The sequence below is a fragment of the Prionailurus bengalensis genome, chromosome C2 (genome assembly GCF_016509475.1).
Source record: "Prionailurus bengalensis isolate Pbe53 chromosome C2, Fcat_Pben_1.1_paternal_pri, whole genome shotgun sequence".
NCBI lineage: Eukaryota > Metazoa > Chordata > Mammalia > Carnivora > Felidae > Prionailurus > Prionailurus bengalensis.
Genome location: NC_057350.1, coordinates 93,817,298 through 93,840,185, shown reverse-complemented (window position 1 = coordinate 93,840,185; position 22,888 = coordinate 93,817,298). Strand labels below are relative to the sequence as shown.

Sequence of the window (22,888 nt, the reverse complement as noted above, 5' to 3'; positions counted from 1 at the left end):
GGCATTGGCATTTTTGAAGAATCTGAGTCAGCTATTTTAGAATCTACCTCAATTTGGGTTTGTCTGATATTTCTACATGATTAGATTTAGGTTAGGCATACCCAGTCAGAATGCTATATAATGATATTGTGTCTTTTTCTAGGTATCACTTTGGAGGCACCGAATGTCCACTTGTGTTTCTTTGGTAATGTCAATTTTAATCACTTGGTCAAGATGTTAGATTTCTGGAACAGTTGCAACTTAAAAGAGGTCTCTGGGGAGATACTTTGAGACCATGCAATTATTCTGCTCCTCATCAAACTTCGCTCTCTGTTTAGCATCCACTGATGATTCTTGCCTGACCAGTCTTAACTATGATGATTGCAAAATGGTGATTTTCTCTTCTCAATTTATAGTATTACTAGACTGCTTAGATGGAGGGTTGACCATCACTAAAGTATTTGATAAAAACATGCATTTTTGTGAAATACTCTATTGTTTCTTGACTTCATATATCTTCATTTTGTAATTTTTTTAAAAAAAGTAAAATCTGTGTTTTTGAGAAATACAGATTAAGTAAAAGTGTACAAAAACATTTAAGTAATAGGCACTACTTTATTTCAAGACATTTAAAAATAAGAAAACTAAATCTTTAGCAACAGAAGGGAATCATAGGGCATACCTACCCTAATTCCTTCATTTTGGAGATAAGGGCAGAGAGGGCACATCCCCACTTGGTGGTAACAGAGTCTGGTTCTAGGTTTCCATCACATCCACATTAAATGTAATCAAAACTTATTTGTTAAAAACATAGTATCTTCATTAGTTGGAAGCAAAAACTCATTGCATCAAGATAAGAGTAGATTGACACGGTGGTGATTTAAAAATATCCACCTGTTAAGAATTCATTAATTCATTCAATTATTCATTCATGATTGACTAAGCAAATACTCTCTATCATGATCTGTGTCAGCACCAGGATGCAATGTTGAACCAGAGATCACCTCTACTCTCAAAGAGTTTATGATTCAGTGGGAGATCCTATGTTAGTATGCATCAGAATCCCCTGAGGCCTCTTAGTTTCCAGGCCCCACAGATTTTGACTCACTAGGTCTGGGGTGATGTATAGGTATCTGCATATTTAATAAGCAGAGGAGGGCTATAGTAGAAATACAAGAGATCCAAAGCTTTAATATGGTTACTATATATGCACTATATTCTGAGTCTCCTACTCTACCCTCCTACCACTTGAAATTAAATATATTAGTAAAATAAATAAATAGAAAAATAGGTAAAAACCATGCCAAACCATAAAATAAAATTTTAAAGTGTTCAACAAGGTTCAGATATTATTATGATAACTACTTTTTTGCAGTGTTAAATGCTAGACCAAATTTTTCCAGAAAAGTATTTGTGGGTAATGCTATTTACAGGTGTCCTAAACATGTTCATGGTCAGCTTATTTCAGGGGATTCTGACACAGTGGTCTGGTGAGCATGTTGGCCCTGGGCCAGCGCATTCATATGTTTTATTTTGCTGAGGTACAATTGGTCCCTGAGTTGGCGCTGATGAAGCTGACTGCCAGGAAGACAGAGACTGCATTAGCTGTTGATGCTAAAGAAACATTTAAGGCCTTACCTTCCCCAAATGAAGTTTATAAGGATGGATTATTGGTATCATTCATCCATTTAGTAAACAGACACTTGTTGGATTCCTACTAAGTGAAAATACAGGGCTAATTCCTTGGGGATTACAAAGATGAACAATGGCTTGTGCTTCATAGAAGCTTGAAAGCCAGAGATAAGAGCTGCTATATGTCTTTCCTGGGAGGGTGTTCCAAGCTTAAGAATCAAAGTAGCATAGAGGACAGGTCACATTTTTTGAACGTAGAGAGATATGGGTTCAAATCCTAACTCTGTTTTCTTACTGAAGAAACTAACCCTTCAGAAAATGTTGGATAAGACTGTTCACGTGATTTGCCTGAGAATCAATGGCATAATGTTGTATCTCACTTACCATAGAACCTGATAGGGAAGAGAAAGAGGAAGAGGAAGAGAGAGATATCTATTTATCTACCTACCTATGCATGCCAAGACATTTCACATAAATGTTCCAGTCAAAAGTAGGGTTTATCTGATTTCTTTCAAGATTTTCAGTTTGATATTTTACTAAAGATGATGTAATTATGAGGTACTTTCAAATAGAAATCTTTGGATCTTGTATATATTTGTTTAAGTTATTGTTGCACAAATAACTTTTTTATATTTAATTTGACTTCCTTGCCTCCTTCTTGAAGGCAGCAGACCCAGTTTATAAGCCTGTGAACTACTGTTGGCTGCTGCCTTCCTTCCCAGTGAAAGATACAAGTTGTTAAGTACCACGCATCTTCCCTTCACCCTCTCCAATACCCCTCTGCCTCTGGCTCAGGTCGCTCAAAGCATAGATCCCCTCTCACCCATTCCCAGGTTTGAAACACATAGCCTCATTTTGAAGTATAGCCAGTTTCCCTCTAATTTCCTCTGGAATATAAAAAGGGGTTAAAGAGAGTGAAGAGGTCTCTCTGGGCCTCCTCTACCATACACACTACACTGTCCCTTAACCCTCTCATAAAAAATTATATATACGTATATATATATATATACACATATATATATACGTATATATATATACGTATATATATATACACATATATATACGTATATATATGTATATATATGTGTATATATATATACATATATATACATATATATGTGTGTGTGTAAAGAAAAATAATAATTTAATTTCTTCCTTCTATATTTTTTTAGTGTTATTATTTGAAGATTTCTTCTTAATCTTTTTCTAGTATAAGTGATGATACTTATTTTTGCAGAAATGCATTTGTCTGAGGGAGAAATTAATTTTAGAATTAAGACAGAGGAGATATCAAAATAGTTTATAAATGCATTTTTTTTACTTGTTCAATCAGGTTTCAATTACACTTAATGAAGATTTACAGGTTTATGGAATTGAGAAATATTTGAAAACTGATTGTATATTAATTATCCACTAGTATTTTCCTAATTAATCTTAGAAAAAGAGAACCATGAAGTCAAAGAACTGCTTAGAAAGAAGTTTTGATGTGTATCAAACTTAACACAAAGCCATACTTTATAAATTAGTAATTTTTTCAATCTGAATCTGCCAAAATATATCATTCAAACTATGTGGTTACATGTCAGCTGCTAGGGGTGAAGAAAAGTAGTTTGCAGCAGATCAGAACAGTTGTTGAGAAAAAACAGAAAAGCAGGATAAAATACCAAATCATCTGTTGAGTGTACTAGGGCGCTGGGGAGGCAATGAGAAATGGAGAGAGTATACAGCCATTTTCATCCTAGGGGCATTTGCTACTTGGGCATAGGGAGGGAACTAAGAATCTCAGCATCACAGCTGAGGAAGAAGCACCCTTGGGTGATAAAAAAAAAAACCACACAGAGTTGTTTACCACCTCAAAAAAAGCCATTTTCTAGGGCTTAATGAGGCAGAATGCTAAAGACCTACATGGAAAGACTGCAAGCCAATGCAAACTTTGGCAGTCTTGTGACAGGGACCTGCAGGAGGAAGGGACTTGAACCAGAGACAGAGGTAGACTCTTTCCAGGGTTGCAACCCGGCCTCAACCTGGAACTGTTTATGATTAAATTATGATGAAATTCCATGTTATCTGTCTAGTGAAGAGAGGGATGAGTTCATTACAGAGGAAGATACATCTGAATTCTCTATAATATTCTATACATAATATACAGTCTTTAATAAAAATTATTAAGTATGCTCTCCAGACTCCCCAAGATAACATAACCAAGAAGCCAAAAGTTGACAACAGAAATGCACCCATAGATAAACATGATATTGAGTCAGTTAAAGAATTTAAAATAACTCTAATTTTTTGAATATCAAAACAATAGGGGGTGAAAAATAAGGAATTTTATTAGAGTATTCAAATCTGTAAAAAATGATCAAATAAAAATTCTAGAACTGAGAAATACACTTTCTGAGATTAAGTCATTAGACAGATTACACAAACTGATTTTTAGATGCAGAAGAGAGGGGATTAGTAAATTCAGGGAACAGTAGAAAATATCTGAATTTAAGCAGAAAAGTGGAGTAATGAAAAATATAAAGGAACTTCAGAGAAATGTGGAATACAGTGAAAAAATCTAACAGAAGTGTAGTCGGAACCCCAGAAGGATCAGAGTGAGAATGAAGAGGAAGCAAGGAAGAATTGCAGTAAGGAATGAGGAATAACTGCAGAATTAAATATATGGCCATATACACATAAAAATGAATATTGATTGTCAACTGGCTGTATAAAACAATAACAGAAATGTTTCAACCAAGTTTAAAATATATGTAGAATTAAAAGAATGGCAATGATGATACAAAAGATGAGAAAAAATAAATGGAATTAAAGAATTCTAGTGTTCTAAAATTAGTAGGAATTTGGTAAAAAATCATTTCCATTAGATTATAATAAGTAAAGGGTTCATATTCTAATTTGGGGGGCCAATGTCGAAGAATAGTAAAAGAATGTATAACTAACAAATTAATTAAGAAAAAACTAAACATTTTTGATTCATCCAAAAATAAAGGCAAGAAATGAAAGAAAAAGGGTCAAATAAAAACCAGGTAACAATATGGTAGATAGAAACCAACATGTACCAGCAATTACTTCAGATTTAAAAATATTAAACATTCTAATTAAGAGTCTAAGGTTATCACACTGGAAAAAATATGAACCCCAGCTATATTCTGCTTATGATAGATATACCCTAAATACAAGAACATAGGAAGGTTAAGAATAGAACTATGCACAAGGACACAGCATGCAAATATCAACCAGGATAATGTGATGAGTCTAACTCTTATCAGACTAAGTAGACTTTATAGTAAGGAGCATTACTAGACATAAACAAGGTGTGGTAGTTATTTATTTACTGTCTTTCAACTCCAAAAGTATCCTTCACCCATTTTTACTAGAACTGAATTCTGCATACCACATTTCTCTTTTTCCAGCTGGCCACCAATAGAGGGTACTAGAGAAACACTGCAAAGTTGCAAGGAAAAGAAAGGACTTTTCCTTCTAGTGTTCTGTTTCAACCAGTAGCTTGTGGATCTAAGCCAGCATTTTGTAAGAGTCCAGGCAGCATTTATCTCTGCTGTTGTGGCCCTCACAAAAGGGGTCTTTTTTGGCAAGTTTCCTCATCACATCCTCACTTTTCTTCCAGTTGCCAGGTAAGGGAGTCTCATTTCAGTTACTATTTGTGGGCACTGAGTTCCAAGGGCAGGTACATCCTCTCTCAGAGGTTTGAATCTTAGCCTTGCAGAACCTCCTCTAAGATTCCACATTCCTTTTTTGTTTACTTTCAGCTCTAAGAGGAGTAGTCTGCTTGCTTCAGGCCCTAACTCTATAATCCTTGGAGTTCTCTTTCTGCTCTTTTTAGTAGCTAGTCACTTTTTAATTCAGTTAACAATTCTTTGTAGTAAATCTGTTTAATGTAGTTTCTGTTTTCTGACTGTAGCTTAACTGATATAGAAGGACATTTTAAACAATAATTATACTGGTATAATTAGTATAGTATAATAACTAGTATAGTATAATTCTAAATCTGTATTCAGTCAATAACATGGCTTTAAAATACATAAAGCAAAAAATTCACAGAAAATAAGAGGACAAATTAACACATCTCCAATCATAGTAAAAAATTTAACAGAACTTTCCCAATAGCTGATTGATTTTCAGAACCCCTCATCCTAAAAAAAAGAAAAAGAAAAAAGAAAAGGAAAGGAAAAAAAAAACTTTTAAGGACACAGAAGTTCTGAGTAACACAAGTAATGAACTGGACCTAATTGATACATGTAGAATCCTGCATCAAAGAACATCAGAATGTGCATTCTTTTACAAATGTACCTGAAACCTTTACCAAAATTGAACATAGCTTAATTGTAAGTCAAGCCACAACAAACTTCACATTTTATATGGAAATAAGAATAGCCAAGATAAACCTGAAAAACAAAGCTGTAGAATTTAAGCAAATAATTGAGAATTATTACAAAGCTACAATAATTAAAGCATGATGGTTTTGATGCAAACGTAAATAATTAGACCATTTGAAAAGAATAAAAAGCTCAGAAATAGACCCACACATAAATGACCAGTTAATTTATGAGGTGAGTGACCCTGCCATGAAAGGAGGAAAATTATGGTCTTTTAAATTAATGGTACTTGGCTAAGTCCAATGGAAAAAATAAATTTGACTCTTACATTACATAATACACAAAAATTAATTCCAAATACATTGAAAAACTAAACATAAAAGCCAAGTTCTTAGAAAAAAAACATAAAATATTTTCATGACTTTGGAGTAAGCAAAAATATCTTAGGCAGGACACAAAAATTAATGAATTTGAGTAGGTTATAAGTAATAACATTACTTATGAAATATAGCATGAAAAAGGCTGAAAATCCAGTAGAGAAATGGACCAAAAATTTTAGTAGATGTGTCACAAACAAGGATTTCCAAATGACTAATAAACTTATCAAAAAGTTGCCAACTTCATTAAATATCCAAGGAATGTAAATTGAAATCCCAGATTAGATGCAACCACAAATCAACCAGAATGATTAAAATAAAAAAGATAGACAATACCAAGTGTTGGAAATTATATTGTGTAACTGGAACTATTACATACAGTTTATATGAATGCAAATTTGTATAACCACTTTGGAAAACTGGCAGCACCGAGTTTCTCCTATACCCTATGTCTGGGTAAATTTTTTTTCTCCCATAAGCCTGGCACAAATGCATACTTATGATAAAAAATACACATGGACAAGAATGTTCTCAGTAGCACTATCCATAGCAATAAAACATTAAAAATATTCTAACGTCGATCAACACTAGAAAAGAGATATAAATCGTAGAATATTTATATAATGAAAAAATATTATATGGCACTAGAATAAATGAACTACAAATACAAGCAATCACATGAAAGAATCTCACAAGTAAAATGTTGAGGGATACAAAAGAATATACGCTGTATAATTTATTTTTAAAAGGGTCAAAATTAATTTGTGGTGTTAGAAGTCAGAAAAATGGTTACTATTGAGAGGGTGGGTAGTAAGTGAAATGGGCCAGGAGGGTGTTCCTGGGCTTACTGATATCACCATTTATTATCTATCTATCCATCCATTCATCAATCTATTGATCTATATCACACTGTACATTTACAATTTGTATACTTTACTAAATATGTTATACATCAATAAAAGGTTTGCATTAAGAAAATGACAGACCAGGACAGCTTGAAGTTTCACAAACTGCATGGGATATGCAGAAGTTGTTTGCTGTCATCATCATAATTTTTTAAAGTTTAGTTACGATGAAAGAAAAAAAAATCCCTCTGTGCTTCCTCACTTATGACCAATCTCCTTACAACTCTTTGATATATTAATTGGTAAGTATGATGACCTTACGGCCAGATCAATGACCTCAGGACCAACCTTACTTCAGTCAATACTCAATCCTAAGGAAAAGGTGTGAAGGATGTCTCAATACTGAGGACAGAAGGGAGATTTTTTCAAATTATAGCTCTCTCCTCCCCACCCCCAATTCTATCCCACTATTCCTGACAGCATATTATAGATAATAAAGATCTGAGAGAATAAAAAAAAATTGAGAATTAGGGAGATGGAAAAATGAGTGGAAAACGGAGGTAATCATCTGCCATTGGAAGATGAGAACAAAGACAGATGACCAGGTTAGCATGGGTAGTAGTTGAACAGATTCTGTAACAACAAAGTAACAAGGTCCATGGAAGATAGAATTTCTGGGAGAAAAGGGGGAAAATGGCAACTGCATGAAAAGATAAAGCTTCTATGAACTTCAGATTATCTCTACTTTTCTACATTTATGGAATTTGTCAATGAATGTATGGGCAACATCTGAAGGGATTCTGTATATAGGTTGAAATGTTTAATTTCATAAATAGTATCATTTTTAATGTATATAAAATCTTGTCCCTTAGGCTGGTAATGACCCTCATGTTTAACATAATGTTCCCTTCACTGTTAATTACATTAGTTAATATAAAATATGGGGACATTAACTGAGATCTGAACTTTTGAGAATCTTTAATTAAGCCTTGCCCCTAGTACCTAAGGAGATTTAGATGCTTTCTATGTGTTCCTTCCTCTAGCATTCTCCTTCTCTGAGCAGTATTCTGTGGACTCTCAAAACACACACACACACACACACACACACACACACACACACACACACCCTTACCTTCCAAGAGTAAAGTCTAGGTATGTTCAGCCTAGGAATATACTGAGAGCTGACTGTGGAGGCCATGGGCTATTGCAATCCCCCTTTTTTCCCCTACAATTAAAATTTAGGTTTCCAAATGTCTGCTCTACAGGGATGTGAAGTAGTTATTATGTCATGGTTTTTATTCCTTACACCTTCATGTTAGCAAAATTGAGCTGATTTTTAACAATTTAAATGCACTTTTTTTTGCAAGGGGGTGACAATACAATGTCTTCTCAAGCTATAACTTAGGTGATCTTTAAAGACATCATTGAATTCTTCTGCTTGAGTTATGCTGGCTAATAGGAATTTAAGTGCTAACTAGTGGGAAAGCATTGAAGCATTCATGCATGTGAAATCAGATGAACACCCACAATGTGGAATTTCCTAAGGAAAGTTATTCTAGCGAAGAAATACAGGCCCAGGTTGAGTGCCAGTAACTTTTCAACTAACATGTGGAGCTATCATCCTAATAAGTAACCACTAAAGGTGCCTAAAGTAAAGTAAGACCAGCATTTTCAAGTCCATATTTTCAAACACATTTAAAAAACACCAACTCAAACAGAGTTGGTACAATTCCCTTCCTCTGTTGAAGGGAATACAAGTCCCCTTCCTCTGTTGAAGAAATTTAATCTTAGTTTCTAAATTTTGGTTCCATATATCAATGTTTTCTTGAAAGGCACATGCACAACTTATTTAAGTAAATCTTAAATAAACAAATCTTATTTACCTTAATAAACAGCAATGTGTCAATGAGATTATTTAATAATCAATGTTTTATTATTTATTAAGATTTAACTTTTATTTAACTTAAGTAAATAGCCAGATAGAACAACTAATTCACCTGTGAAAAGAAATTGAAATCAAAAGCTCTGATTTCTATTAGTGATTTTTATTTCTGTTAGTAATTATATTAGTCTTCCTGAAACATTTTATTTAAAATGATCTACTTAAAAACTATTTAAAACTATTTACTTAGAACTATTCTATTTAAATCAATTTTCTACTTGTCATGCAATTCTAGGTTGCAATGTGATTTCAGCTTCTACTCATCAAGGTTAAAGGGACACATTCTAATACATATCCTGTGTCAAATCAGTTCAATTACCTTTCAAAATTGCCTAAAATTGTGAAATACTGGTGGTTCAAATACACGACTCTAAGATATTTCATACTAAGTGTATATCACATCATGCAGTGGTAAATAAATTTATGCCCAAGCCTTTCTAAAAAGTAGTAGAGGTAAAGCTGAATCTTTGCTATCATGTTTATTTTACAGCAGTTTTTCCCATCATATAATTTAGGATGATGTTGATAACAATCATGGCCATTGGGTCCTCAGTTTCCTCATTTACAAAATGGTGTTAATGATAATATCTGCCTCATGTGGTTGTTGAGAAGATTAATAGAAGAAGGTTACCTGATAATAGTAGGTGCTCAATAAATGTTAACTATTATAATATTGTTATTGCCATTTTTATTATTGCTGTTATTGTTCAGATATTTTAAAAAATTGGATAATTAGGAAAATGTTCTTTATATTGGACACCTGGATCATGCTCATTTATCATGTATATTTTTAAATTTAGCCAGAGCTGTGATAAGTTAGTCTCTCCTTCAGTGATCTTTAAGCTAGACTGCTGTAGTATTTTATTTTATTAACATCCCTGAAAAAATTCAAAAAGGCTCTTCATAGGTGCAAAATGTAATAACTTGAATGTTACTTTCCAGGAAGATGACTCAATATATTTTACCTGAGTAAAGAGACAATATTCTAGGCTCCCGGATATAAAAGGGTTTAAAAACCCTTGAGCATATGGTGTTTGTATGGCTTTTGTTACCATAGCCTACCTTTATTGGGGCACCTATTTATCTATTTTCAACTGATGTGTCACATAAAAGACAGAAATTGCAGTCAAATTCTAGAGAGAATGTTGTTTTAGTAGAGAGATGTGGTTTTAGTAGAGAGATGTGGTTTTAGTCATTGTGTCTTAATTTGAAAATATTCTCCTGCAGTAAGGAATAAACTGTGGGTTTATGACTAGAGATCAGTTGAAGGTTCTATATCTCCTGATTAGGATTCATGTTCATTTGTTGTTTTCTTTTAAGTTGTAATCAATGTCCAATGTGCTAGTTTCACTGTTCAGAAGATGAATAACTTTATGCATTTAGGGCAGTTTCTTTTACAAGCAGTTCATTCTGAACAGTGGCAAAAAAAAAAAAAAAAAAGGTGTTTTTCCTGAGTGTCTTTTAAAATTATTTCTCTTTGGAAATATCTTTAAAAATGACCAGACTGGAAGTTTTAGCCATTTGGTTATAATAACACTGATGAGTAACAGACTGAGCAGGGTTGAACAGGTACTTAAATGAAAAGTCCACTTTGGGAACAAAAAAAATCTGTTCTGTCTTGATTATGTACTTGTGTTGCACACCATGGCAACTCACCAACTTAGGTTGGTTCTATGCACTTGAAAAAGAGGTTTAAAACTCTTTTAAACTTCTGTGAAACACTACACAACATAATCTTGCCTTCAGCTGAGTCCCTTTATCCCCCATCAGAATCAATATTCCATTCTTTATTCAAATCAGGCCAATGAAGAAAACTACAGAATGTGTATAGAGTTAGGCAGTTTGAAGGATTCTGGCCCATTTCTTCCTTCCAGTACAATCTTTTTCTCTTCTCTCTTACCTTTCACTTTATAAAGATATTTGAGCTCTTGCCACACATGAAAAAACAAAAACAAAAACGAAAACATAACCCTGTAAAATATTATTATTGGGTCCTAATCAAATTAATTTTTCCATTTGGAGGAAAGCAGTACATCCAGCCTGCAATAATATTTAAAAGAGCACCTGAATGGCATCCAAGGTCTAACTGGTGAAATGTGAAAGATCCAAAGCCCTTTGGTGTGCATAATAACATTATTAGCACACTAAATTTAATCATAAAATGTTAAATTATCAATAGAAATAAATTTTCATGCATTTACTTCAAACTAGTGGCTTACTGAAAATGGCAAACACTTAGCTGGTGTTTTAAAAACAGAGATCCTTCCTGATACCTATAAATACTTCATAAACAAGGAATGTGAAATTTTACTTTATTTATTTTTTATTTTAGAGAGAGCACAGCAGGGGAGAAGGGGCAGAAGGAGAGAAAGAATCTCAAGTGGGCTCCACACCCAGGTCAGGGAGGGGAGGTGTGACGCCAGGCTCCGCATGGGGCTTGATCCCACTACCCTGGAATCATGACCCTGGCCAAAATCAAGATTCAGACGCTCAACCAACAAAGCCACCCAGGCACCCCAAGGAATGTGAAAGTTTAAGCAAGGTTGACAGCTATTTTTCATTGCTCATGCTGAACCACCTTTGCACGGTAGGCTCCTTGTGAAAGACGTTCATTCACAGATTCAATGATTCACTCACTCATACATGGAACAACACATTTTATGCCAGGCATGTTAGAATACATGGATGGAAGACAATGGTCTGTGTCTGAGAAAAAGAGCTCAGATTTCCTCCTAGCCTACTACTCAGTAGCATTCAATATCTTCAGTCCACGGTCACATCATGAGTTAAGGAGACAACAAACATCTCTTACCGCAAATGATTAAAAAACAAACAAACAAACAAACAAACAAACAAAAAAAAACCACTCTGTACTGTGAAATAGTCATCATCTTTCACGTGATTACAGGTAGATGTCCTCAAAATATACACTTCATTGAGAAATACAAGGTAGGATAAAACAAAACAACAAAAAAATCTATTACTCAGAAACCAAATATGATCCTAGCTTTCCCTTTCTCATCCAAGTGGGAATGAGATACGGCAGGTCAGTGAACTGGATAGGGAAACACTTTGGAACTTTCTACCTTTCTTTTTTTTTTTTTTAATTTTTTTTTAACGTTTATTTATTTTTGAGACAGAGAGAGACAGAGCATGAACGGGGGAGGGGCAGAGAGAGAGGGAGACACAGAATCAGAAGCAGGCTCCAGGCTCTGAGCCATCAGCCCAGAGCTCGACATGGGGCTCGAACTCACGGACGGCGAGATCGTGACCTGGCTGAAGTCGGACGCTTAACCGACTGAGCCACCCAGGCGCCCCTGGAACTCCCTACCTTTCAACTGCCTGCATAAAAATGATTCCTCGGCTATTTATTAGGGTTATCTACAAGCAACGTTCCTTGTTCTTCGGTGCGAAGGAAGACCAAAAGCCCTGGGTTTCCACAATTTACTTGTGCTTTCCCCTGAAGGTCACCACCCTTCCTTCCCACCCAGCCAGTAAAAGTGAAAAGTTTTAATTGAGCGCACTTGAACTTCTTCCTACCTATTGAGCTGTGGGTCAACACAGCGGGGGCGGGGCGAAGCTCTGGACTCCCAGCTGCTGCATCTGCACAGGCCCGAGTCCAAACGTCCCTATCTGAGACCACGCCGGTCTGTGCGCTCGCAGGGGGCGCGCAGGTTTGAAACGTCACGTTCCGCGCGACTCCGCCCCGCCCCTCCCCAAGGTGCTCCACCCGCGAGACCTGGCAGGCTTCTCCGTGACATTTCTGTACAAGGCGCGATTTTTTTTACCTTGAAAAAAAAAAAAAAGTTTGTATTTTTGCTTCTGGATACTTAAGAATAATTTGTAAAATCCCAAAATGTGTACATAATGTAAAAATTACCTGTATTCAAAAGAGAAACACTAAGAACACTTATTGTGTATCTTTGTGGTCTTTTTGCTAAGAATAGATAGAAATAAATAGATCGTGCCTCTTCTCGGCCTCTAACACATAAATATGCAGGTATCATATACATAAATAAACTTTATAAAGTTTTGTACATTAAAAATTTTTTTTAATGTTTATTTATATTTGAGAGAGAGAGGGGGGGGGGGGAGGGGCAGAGAGAGAGAGGGAAACACAATTTGAAGCAGGCTCCAGGCTCTGAGCTGTCAGCACAGAGCCCAGAGCGGGACTCAAACTCCTGAGCTGTGAGATTATGACCTGAGCCAAAGTTGGTTGCTTAACTGACAGCCACCCAGGTGGCCCAGACATCTTTTTTAGAGAACAGTATTTTTACTCTAAAATATACATATGTAGGAGTTCAAACCCTGATTGTATGTATTAAGGAGAACAGCCATGTATCTATCTTCTCTACATTTAGGAAGAATATTATTAACACATTTGAAAAAAACCTATGTACTTCTAAGGACTGCATCATTCTGCTAAAAACTGTTACTAATTGTATGACATCCCCTTGCTTTTCCTTATAGCTTAACAAATCATATAGGTATCACTTTTTATTGAAATATGGTACACGTACAGAAAAATGAATTAAACTGCAAGTATGTTCAATGAAATTGCCAATGACTATAGCTATCTTTTACAAAGTACACTCAATATAATGACTTTTAAATTGGAAGTCTACTTTGTCTTCCTCACATAACATTGGATAGCATTCATTTTACATGCCATTTAACATTCCACTAAAATATTATTTATTTTCTACATACTCTAGTGGGTGGATATACCATGATTTTATTTTATTGGGAGTATCAGTGTTTTTGTTATTGTTTTTGTTTTTTGCCAAATTTTCCCAAGCAAATACATATCCTCATGCACATCTTTTGGTGTGCTTTTTGGGGTTATTTCTTTAGGATTACTCTTATAAGTGGAATTTCTAAGTCAAAGAGCATTAACTTTTTAATAGCCCGGTGTCCTGCTGTGATGTTGATTTACTAAAAAATGATGCCAATTTATAATCCTGCTAGTAGTACTCTGTGATGGTGTCTCATTTCAACTTCCCCAACAGCAGTTTTTGTCATCTTTGTTAATTTGGTAGGTGAGGAATATTTCCCTTTGATTTTCATATTTGCATTGCCTGGTTACCAGTGAAGTTGATTATACATGTCTATTATGTATATATATTTCTCTTATTATGTCTTATTTATACGGTTTTTTTTCCCCCCAGTCTTTCCAAGTTTTGACATTGATTTCTCCATGAGTAGGCAGCTACTCTGCTTGAGTCCCTTAAGTCAATGATTGGGCTAAATCTCAAAGCTGTCATATGAATTCCTTCAAAGTTTTAAAATATCTGTTGAATCCCACACCCCTCCCATAGGTGGCAGGATAGCGCTGGTTGGTTTCAATTTCTTTACAGCACTGCAGTGACTGAGTGAGGTAAGTCAGGTCCTTCTACCCTCATATACAACTGAAGAAAATTACTTTTCCACAAATGACTTATGCAGTTTGCTGAATGGGAATTTGAACCTGTATCTTCCCATTTAGATCTCTACTTTTAATAATCTTGAGCTAAAAGTTTTCCCTCTGTCATCACAGGTCAAATAGTTCAGATTTTGTTAGGTATGGAAGCCTATGTATTTCAGACGTGGAAAGAGTTTGTAAAACCAGGCAAAAGAGTAAGTAATTGCTGCAGAATGCAAACTACATGAGACGGACTCTTATACTCCTTAAATAAGGAAAATAATCCCCCAAATGATGCCACCATGCATGGCCATGAAAGTTGTACATGGCACAACTCCAGAGAAGGCATCATCCACATCCATTATGAATAATATGAATGACGTCCTCTGGACTTGTGCAGTGCCACACCTACATAATCGTATACAGCACTTTCTCAATATTTATTTTTTATAATCACAAGTAATTTCCAAGCACAGGTCAGTGTAAACTAAAAATAGAATAAGTGATTTTGGATTAGAAACCTCTTCCTGAACTTGGCTTTTAGTTGTCAAAACAATTGATACAAAAATTTGATAAGCCAAGGATCGTTGTTCCAGAAAACATCAAATAATATTAAGGACAAAAAAATGTAAGGCAACAGTGTCCCCATAGAAATATGGTTAAAACACTTTCTGTTGGTGTGTATAAAGACCTTTCATGTGCCAAAAGAAAGTAGGACATTTTCTTACAAATACCAGGCAAATGCAATACAGATTCTCTAAGACCAGTTACCTGGTGAGCCAGTGAATAGGAAAGTACTCATAGGGATAAGAAAGAGACCATGCAGTTAGCAATGAACGTTTTATAGTAGAAGCCATTTTAGAGACCATCTTGTCTTGCAGTTACGAATTGTGGTTACTTGTTCAGTCACTCAGCATGAAGTTAGGAGGAATGATTACTAGAGATTGCAGATGGCCCTAAGTGAAACTATCACCTAAGGCTCTCTGAGTTGCTGAAGATAGAGGAGTCAGGATAACTTGGGCATTTTAGTGTTTTCTTTCAGTTAACCTGCTTCCCCTCACTCCACCTGAATATCACATACTTTAATATTTCGTACACCTCAGTCAATAAGTATTAGGTTATTTTTTTCAGTGAAGCATTGTATCATAGTCCTAGAAAGAATACTGATTCAGAACTAAAAGACAGGACTTAAGCTCTTCCATTAGCAAACTGGCTGCAGTTCCTTATCTGTAGCATTTAGGCTTTGAAGTAATTGATTACTAAGATTTTTTTCTCCTCTAAAACTCTGTGTGTGTGTGTGTATGTGTGTGTGTGTGTATGATTTAAGTATGTATTTTAGAAAGAGAACATCAAAAAAACTTTCACATGAGCTCAAAGTAGAAAAATCAACACACACAAAACTATAACACATATTTATTTCTTTTTTTTAAGTTTTTATTTAAATCCCAGTTAGTTAATAACATACAGTATAATACTAATTTCAGGTGTACAGTATAGTGATTTTATACATCACCCAGTGCTCATCACGACAAGTGCACTCCTTAATCCCCATCACCTATCTAACCTATTTCCCTACCCATCTCCTCTCTGGTAACCATCAGTTTGTTCTCTGTAGTTAAGAGTCTGTTTCTTGGTTTGCTTCTCTCTCTCTCTCTCTCTCTCTCTCTCTCTCTCTCTCTCTCTGTTTTCCCTTTGTTCATTTGTTTTATTTTTTAAATTCCACACATTAGTGAAATCACATGGTATTTGTCTTTCTTTGACTTATTTTGCTTAGCATAATACTCTCTAGCTCCATCCATGTCGTTGCAAATAGCAAAATTTCATTCATTTCTGTGGCTGAGTGTGTGTGGGTGTATATATATATATATACATATACACACACACACACACACACACATACATATATTGCACTGCTAGGTATTTATCCAAAGAATACAAAAATACTAATTCAAAAGGGTACATGCACTCCAATGTTTATAGCAGCATTATCTACAATAGCCAAATTATGGAAACAGCCCAAGTGTGTGATGATTGATGATTGTAGGGCAGTTCTCTTTTTAACTTTTTAAGGAAACTCCATTCTGTTTTTCAGAGTGGTTGCACCAGTTTGCATTCCCATCAACAGTTCAATAGTGTTCCCCTTTATCCACATCCTCACCAACACCTGTTGTTTCTTGTGTTGTTGATTTTAGCTATTCTGACAGATGTGAGGTATTATCTTATGGTAATTTTGATTTGCATTTCCATGATGGTAAGTGATGACGAGGACCCTTTCATGTGTCTGTTGGTCATTTGTATGTCATCTTTGGAAAAATGTCTGTTCATGTCTTCTGCCCATTTTCTTAAATTGGATTGTTTTTTGGGTGTTGAGTTTTATAAGTTCTTTATATATTTTGGATACTAACCCTTTATCAGATGTGTCTTCTCCCATTCAGTAGGTTGCCTTTTAGTTTTGTTGATTATTTCCTTCATGGTGCAGCTTTTCATCTTGATGTAGTAGCAATAATTTATCTTTCCTTTTGTTTCCTTTGCCTTAGGAGACGTTTCTAGAAAGAAGTTGCTATGGCTGATGTCAGAGAAGTTTATTGTTTTTAGTGCAATTATAAATGGGACTGGTTCCTTAATTTCTCTTTCCTCTTCTTCATTATTGGTATATAGAAATGCAACAGATATCTGTACATTGATTTTGTATCCTGCGACTCTTGAATTTGCTTTAAGATTTTCTATATATAGTATCATGTCATCTGAAAATAGTGAATATTTTACTTCTTCCTTGCTGATTTAGATGCCTTTTATTTTGTTGTTGTTGTCTGATTGCTAAGGCTAAGACTTCCAGTCCTATGTTAAATAACAGTGATGAGAGCGGACATCCCTGTCTTGTTCCTGACTGGAGATGAAAAGATATCAGTTTCCCTCATTGAGGATGATAATAGTTGTGCGTTTTTTATATATGGACTTTATCTTCCTTCTGAACATACTTAGTTGAGGGTTTTTATCATGAATGGATGTTATATATTTGTTTCTGATATTATCCCTGGTCATTCTTTTACATATCCTTTATAAAATACCTATTCTATTTGTAATAGTAAATATCATAATTTCTTACAAAAGCCAAAGAGATTAATGCTCTCTTTTGCATATAGTGTAATTTCATCATCTGAATTGTCTTCAAAATTCTTTATTATGATTGGCAAAAATTTTGGTGAGGAAAATACAAGAAATGTGTTTCCTGTTCTTTGGAATAGGCTTAGCAATTACCTTCTGCTAAAGTGCAAAAGCAATTATGTGCTTTCCCTTGCAAACACAGATTGTTTAAGTTTTGTCCTTGTCTTGAAGTTACGGGAAAAGCAAATTAATGAGCAGGCTTGATATTGTTGAGCAAATTCAGGGGCTACCCCTGAGGATGCATGCTGAAGTCTCATTATTACATTTGGGGACTTCACAGGGTGTGGGAGCCCCGTGGAACCTCTGGAGCCAATTTTGCAAATTCCAGGTATAGCCCTGCTTGGTCAAATAGCTATTAGTTTCTGTTTGGAAATGGGTGAAGTTTAACTTTACATCCTTCTTGCCTGTTTCGGCATCTCTTGCTCTCGGCGCCAGCTGCAGATACTTCATTTGGGGCTCTCAAGGCTAAAGTTTAGAAACAATAGTCCTTAGAATAGCAAACACAGGATTTGAATTTTTTAAAAGAAAAATCTGGAAGCAAACAAAAATAAAAATGTTCATGTTTACAGAGCATTGGTTTCTACATATTACTGAAAGTTCCCATGCTCTTTTCTCTGCCTCAACATAATTTGTGATAAACTTCTTAGATTTCTGTTCTGAATTAGATTTGGATAGGTAGAGCTTCTAGGTCTGGGGAAATTATGCCACACTCTTCTTTCCAATTCTACTTCTGGTTCTGCTCCCTCTGCCCTAGTGAATATAACCTCTGGCCCCAGGCCATCTTCTTTGAAGGCATCCCGAGCCTGTTGGTCTTATACCATCCCTCTCATGTTTCCTCTGCTGGGTTTTAGGTAGTGGGCAGTGCTGTGCTTATAAACCAGCTCTCAGGAAAACAAACACACACACACAAACACTGATTGGCAGTGTGCCAATTTCCATATATAAATATTCCTTACAGTGGCCTCTTTTAAACCACTACCACAAGGTCACTGCACATGGCACTGGGAAGAGAGGTGTACAATTGGCTCCCAGAAGCCAGTAAAGAGCTGGCTCCAGCACACCATGTCTGTTTTTCTTTACAGACACATTCTGAGTTTTGGTCCTAGATATCTCTAGGCTTTTTGCCCATGATCCATCTATCTTCTTTAATTTTTTATGAATTACACTTATTAGGAGACAAAATCCTTTTTTATTTTTATTTTTTTCCCTTGCTTGGCTAGTTAGTTCCAAGCCAGGTTTTCTGCATCGCCTATATTGTCACTGGGTCCCTCTAATATGCCCACTGCCTTTCTCTCATGCTATTCTACATCACATCACTCCAGCCACCAGCACAATGTACCTGTTATTCCTTCTTGTTCCAAAGCACATGGCTGCTTGCTAAATTCCCTCTTCCTGCTTAAGGAAAGCTTTCTATTATTTTTAGGTCTCTTTCAGGACAGACAGCAGACAGGTTCTGAGTTTCATACATGATGAAGCCTTTCTCTACTCAGAGTATTATTTCCATTGATTTCTTTGATGACTCTATCCTTCAGGAAGCTGGGGGCAAAGGAGTGTGATATTGAGAATCATATGCCTGAGATTTTGCAATATTAAAATTATATTGCACCTTAGGAAAACATAATAGATGTCATACAGAGGAAGTTATATCTGTGGGGGAGTACAGTGAGAGTTCATGGGAAGAGCAGACCCAGACTTGGACCCCCACAGAGGGAACTTACTTATGTCTTGGTGCATAAGTAAGTTGAATGTGTTCAGATGTACATGTATCATTTTATGTTGATCGTTTTCCAATGTACCTTTACATTGATAAGTATTAGCTGTGCCACATATAGCCCATCATGGGGATATAAAGGCTCCTATACAGTCCTGTGGAGAAACTCTCAGGGTGTCCAGGGACTTCTCTGCTTCCATGGACATGTAGACACCTCCAGTTTCTGCACCTCTGTCTTCTTGCCGTACCACCATACCCATATCCTTATTTCTGGCTTAGCCACTGTTTTGCTTAGCATTATATTGCATGCATTTTAGTTAAATGGATATTTATATGACTTTTAGACTTTCTGAAAGAGGATCAATAAGCATGTCCATTCCAACCAAGCTCAGCTGTATTTTATTAGTGGTATCCTGAAAATGCCTCTTTTCTTAAAAAACAAAAACAAAAACAAACACTGTCTAAGACCTTTAGAGTAGAAGGCTTGTAAACAACAACAACAACAACAACAACAACAACAACAACAAAACCAGAACTCCTTGCAACTCTACTATCGCGTTACTGTATGTCCTGAACTCTGAGCCTTTGTTTCCTCAATGGAAAATGAGGAGGTTGGGGCTTAAACTTGGACCTGGATTGCTAGGTCCTTTCCTGCTGCATCCCTGCGTTGCTAACTTTCACAGTAACAAAAAGATGAGGTGGGGTTGGAAGGTTGTGGGATGTGGCTAGTGAGGAAATAGGTGATTTTTTAGATGGCCTCTTTCTGACTGCAGCCCTCACAGCTAAGGTTACTAGATGTATCAAAATTAGAAGATGCTCAGTTACATTTGAATTTTAGATAATCAACGAATAATTTTTAGTACCCATCCATTACAAATAAGACATAGAACATGCTTACACTAAAATTATTTGTTGTTTATCTGAAATTCGAATTTAACCTGTTTTTCTGTATTTTGTCTGGCAACTCTATCTAATGGCAGATAACAGCATAATCTGCCTCGACAAGTTGGGCTGGACAAGTAGGGCATTTTAGCAAAGAACAGAACATCAGTTTGTAAAGACAGAGGTGGGTAATCACTTGGTACCTGTGCAGCATGGGGTGCAGAAGGTGTTGCTTTTTCTTTTTTTGCCCAGGTTGTAATACCACTTCTGTGATTTAAAAAAAAAAACAAAAAAAAAACAAAAAAAAAACCTGTGTGACATTTTAGTACTGACATAAGAAGTCACCAGGCTAATCCCCAAATAGACCTAAGAACTCTACATGGAGTTGTAGATAGGAAAGATCAGTTACCATAAGAAGGGAAAGATGAAAGAAAAACGATTAGACTTTTTACTTAAAGCAGAAAATATTAGCATTACGTCTGGTTCAGGAATGGAATTGAATGACTTTGTAGTTTGTATTTAAAACGGAGAAAGAAAACTAATAATAGAAGAGTGGAAAAGTTTTAGTAAGTGTTAAATAAGTGTAACATTTAATCAGGGTGCTGCACCAGTATTTTCTTAATCTTCAGCCGCTTGCAAAAAACGACGGTTATGCATTTGTGCAGAAGATTATTGCATCGCTCTCTTCCATTAGTCTAATGCATATTTAGTAGGTAGAGCTTATTAACTAGATAACGGGAGCCACAACAGTATTGTGACTGCTGACATTCTATTGTCTACCCACCAGTTGACAGGCCTTATTACTGATGGCAAGCAATAGATGCCCCAGCTCCTGACCTGCCTGAGCACAACAGTTTAACCACATCCAGGTTCCATATGTACTCTGCCTCTCATGCTGAGAGATTCTCACATGGTTTGATTTTCTGTTTTAAAGTGGATATACGTATTCATCTAAGGAGGACACAGATTTTTGCCTCCTCTTCCGTATTTCTTTGGAAATTAATCGTGTATAAGGTATAAACACTTGTACAACAAATGCCTTGCTGTGGGTGGACTTCATTTTTCATTCACTCAAAATTATTAACTTAGCACTTCCTCTGGCCTTGCCGTAATGCTTGCCAAAATAAGTGAACAGAGAATCATGATGCAGCATACATGCTAATAAAGGGCTAAAGCACGAGATACGGAGGCACCACTGTGGGCAAAAGTAACTTCTTGCAGAAAGCGCATCTGAAAGGTGTTCGGTGGGTGATAACCTCCAGATTAAGACTGAAGAAATAGGAGGAGGGATTATACAGAGGAGGAGGGCAGGCTGAGTAGGTAGATACAGGCACTCTAGACACAGGTATTGCATGTGCTAAGGTTCAAGAGGAAAGAGAGCATGACACTTTTGGAGCATTTCAAGGGATTCAGTTTGACTGGCAGAGTGAGTGAAGGAGCTTGCAGTGACAAGGGGTGAGATTCAGGGTTGAGCAGGGTCCAGACTGCAATTGTCTTGATGTCATGCTCAGCAGCTTAGAAATTCCTAGGGACTGTGGGTTGCGTTCAGAAGTATTTAAAAGGGAGATCTCTTTAATAAAATCACTGGCTACAGGGTGTAGTATGTTGGAAGGACCACACAGAAGGAAGAGAGATGAGCTAGAAGCTGTAACAGTAATCTAGAAGAGGGTTTCCTAGGTGCCCTCTCTCCCATTCTCAGATTGGCAATTTCAAACGTTCTCCCTCTCCTCACACCTCTGATCCCATCTCCTGATCTGTCACTCTCAACACAAGACCTCTCCTATTCAGAAAGAGAGAGACTCAAGAGTCTCCTTGGTGCTGAGCTCTCCCTCCACACATGCTGGCTGGTCTCCGCTGTGTTCTGGACCCCAGATGTCTGCCTTCCTCAGAGAACTTGCTCTCACACTCAGGCCCTCCCCACTTCAACACCCCCTTCTGCTTACAGCTTCTCTCTCACCAGCATTGACCCTGGCATGATGGTGGTGTGAATTAGGCAAGCAGCAGTGGACATGGAAAGAAACTGATAGATTCAGGTATATAGAGAAAGAAAAACTGTGTGGATTTTGTGTTTAATGTGAAATGACGTCAGAAAAAATTCTATATGTATCACTCTTAATTTGTACATATGTGCGTACATCTCTGGCTCAATAAAACAGAAAAGTTTGGGAAGCCATGTACTAAAGCCAGAGAAATTTCCAGAGTGCCAGGAGAGGATTTGCAACAGGCTACATGTGAGTACCTAATGAGTTATGCTCTGACCATGGGAGTTGTAGGACTCCACTGCATGTCCCAGTGGAAATACCTAATGAGCAGTTGTTTACATGGGTCTGAGTCTCAGCAGAGAAAACTGGGGTGTAATTCTGGAAGTTTTCAGCATATGGATGGTAAATGAATCCATGGCAGTAGATTAAATCACCCAGGGGTAATATTTTAACATAAGAAGAGAAGGAGGCTGAGGGTGGAACCTCAATACCCTCCTTAAAGGGATGAGCCCCCCAAAAGGGACTGGAGACTGACAAAGAGACTGAAGCCCCAAAAAAGAGACTGGGCAAGGAAAGTCAGGAGAGTGTAGTGTCATGGAAGATGCAAAAAAGGGAGAATTTGGGGGAAAAAAAGA

General features: G+C 36.3%; 1 protein-coding gene across 1 annotated transcript in view; it reads right to left on the bottom strand.

The window, feature by feature from the left end:
* Nucleotides 1–19,643, bottom strand: part of SPATA16 (spermatogenesis associated 16) — a 252,495-nt gene extending 232,852 nt beyond the window's left edge. Inside the window, exons 1-2 of the mRNA XM_043593302.1 lie at nt 19,541–19,643; nt 18,083–18,143 (exon numbers count right to left, since the gene is read on the bottom strand). Of these exons, the coding sequence (XP_043449237.1) occupies nt 18,083–18,143; nt 19,541–19,643 (164 nt within the window). The remainder of the gene's footprint in view (nt 1–18,082; nt 18,144–19,540) is intronic.
* Between the last annotated feature and the right edge of the window lie 3,245 nt (nt 19,644–22,888).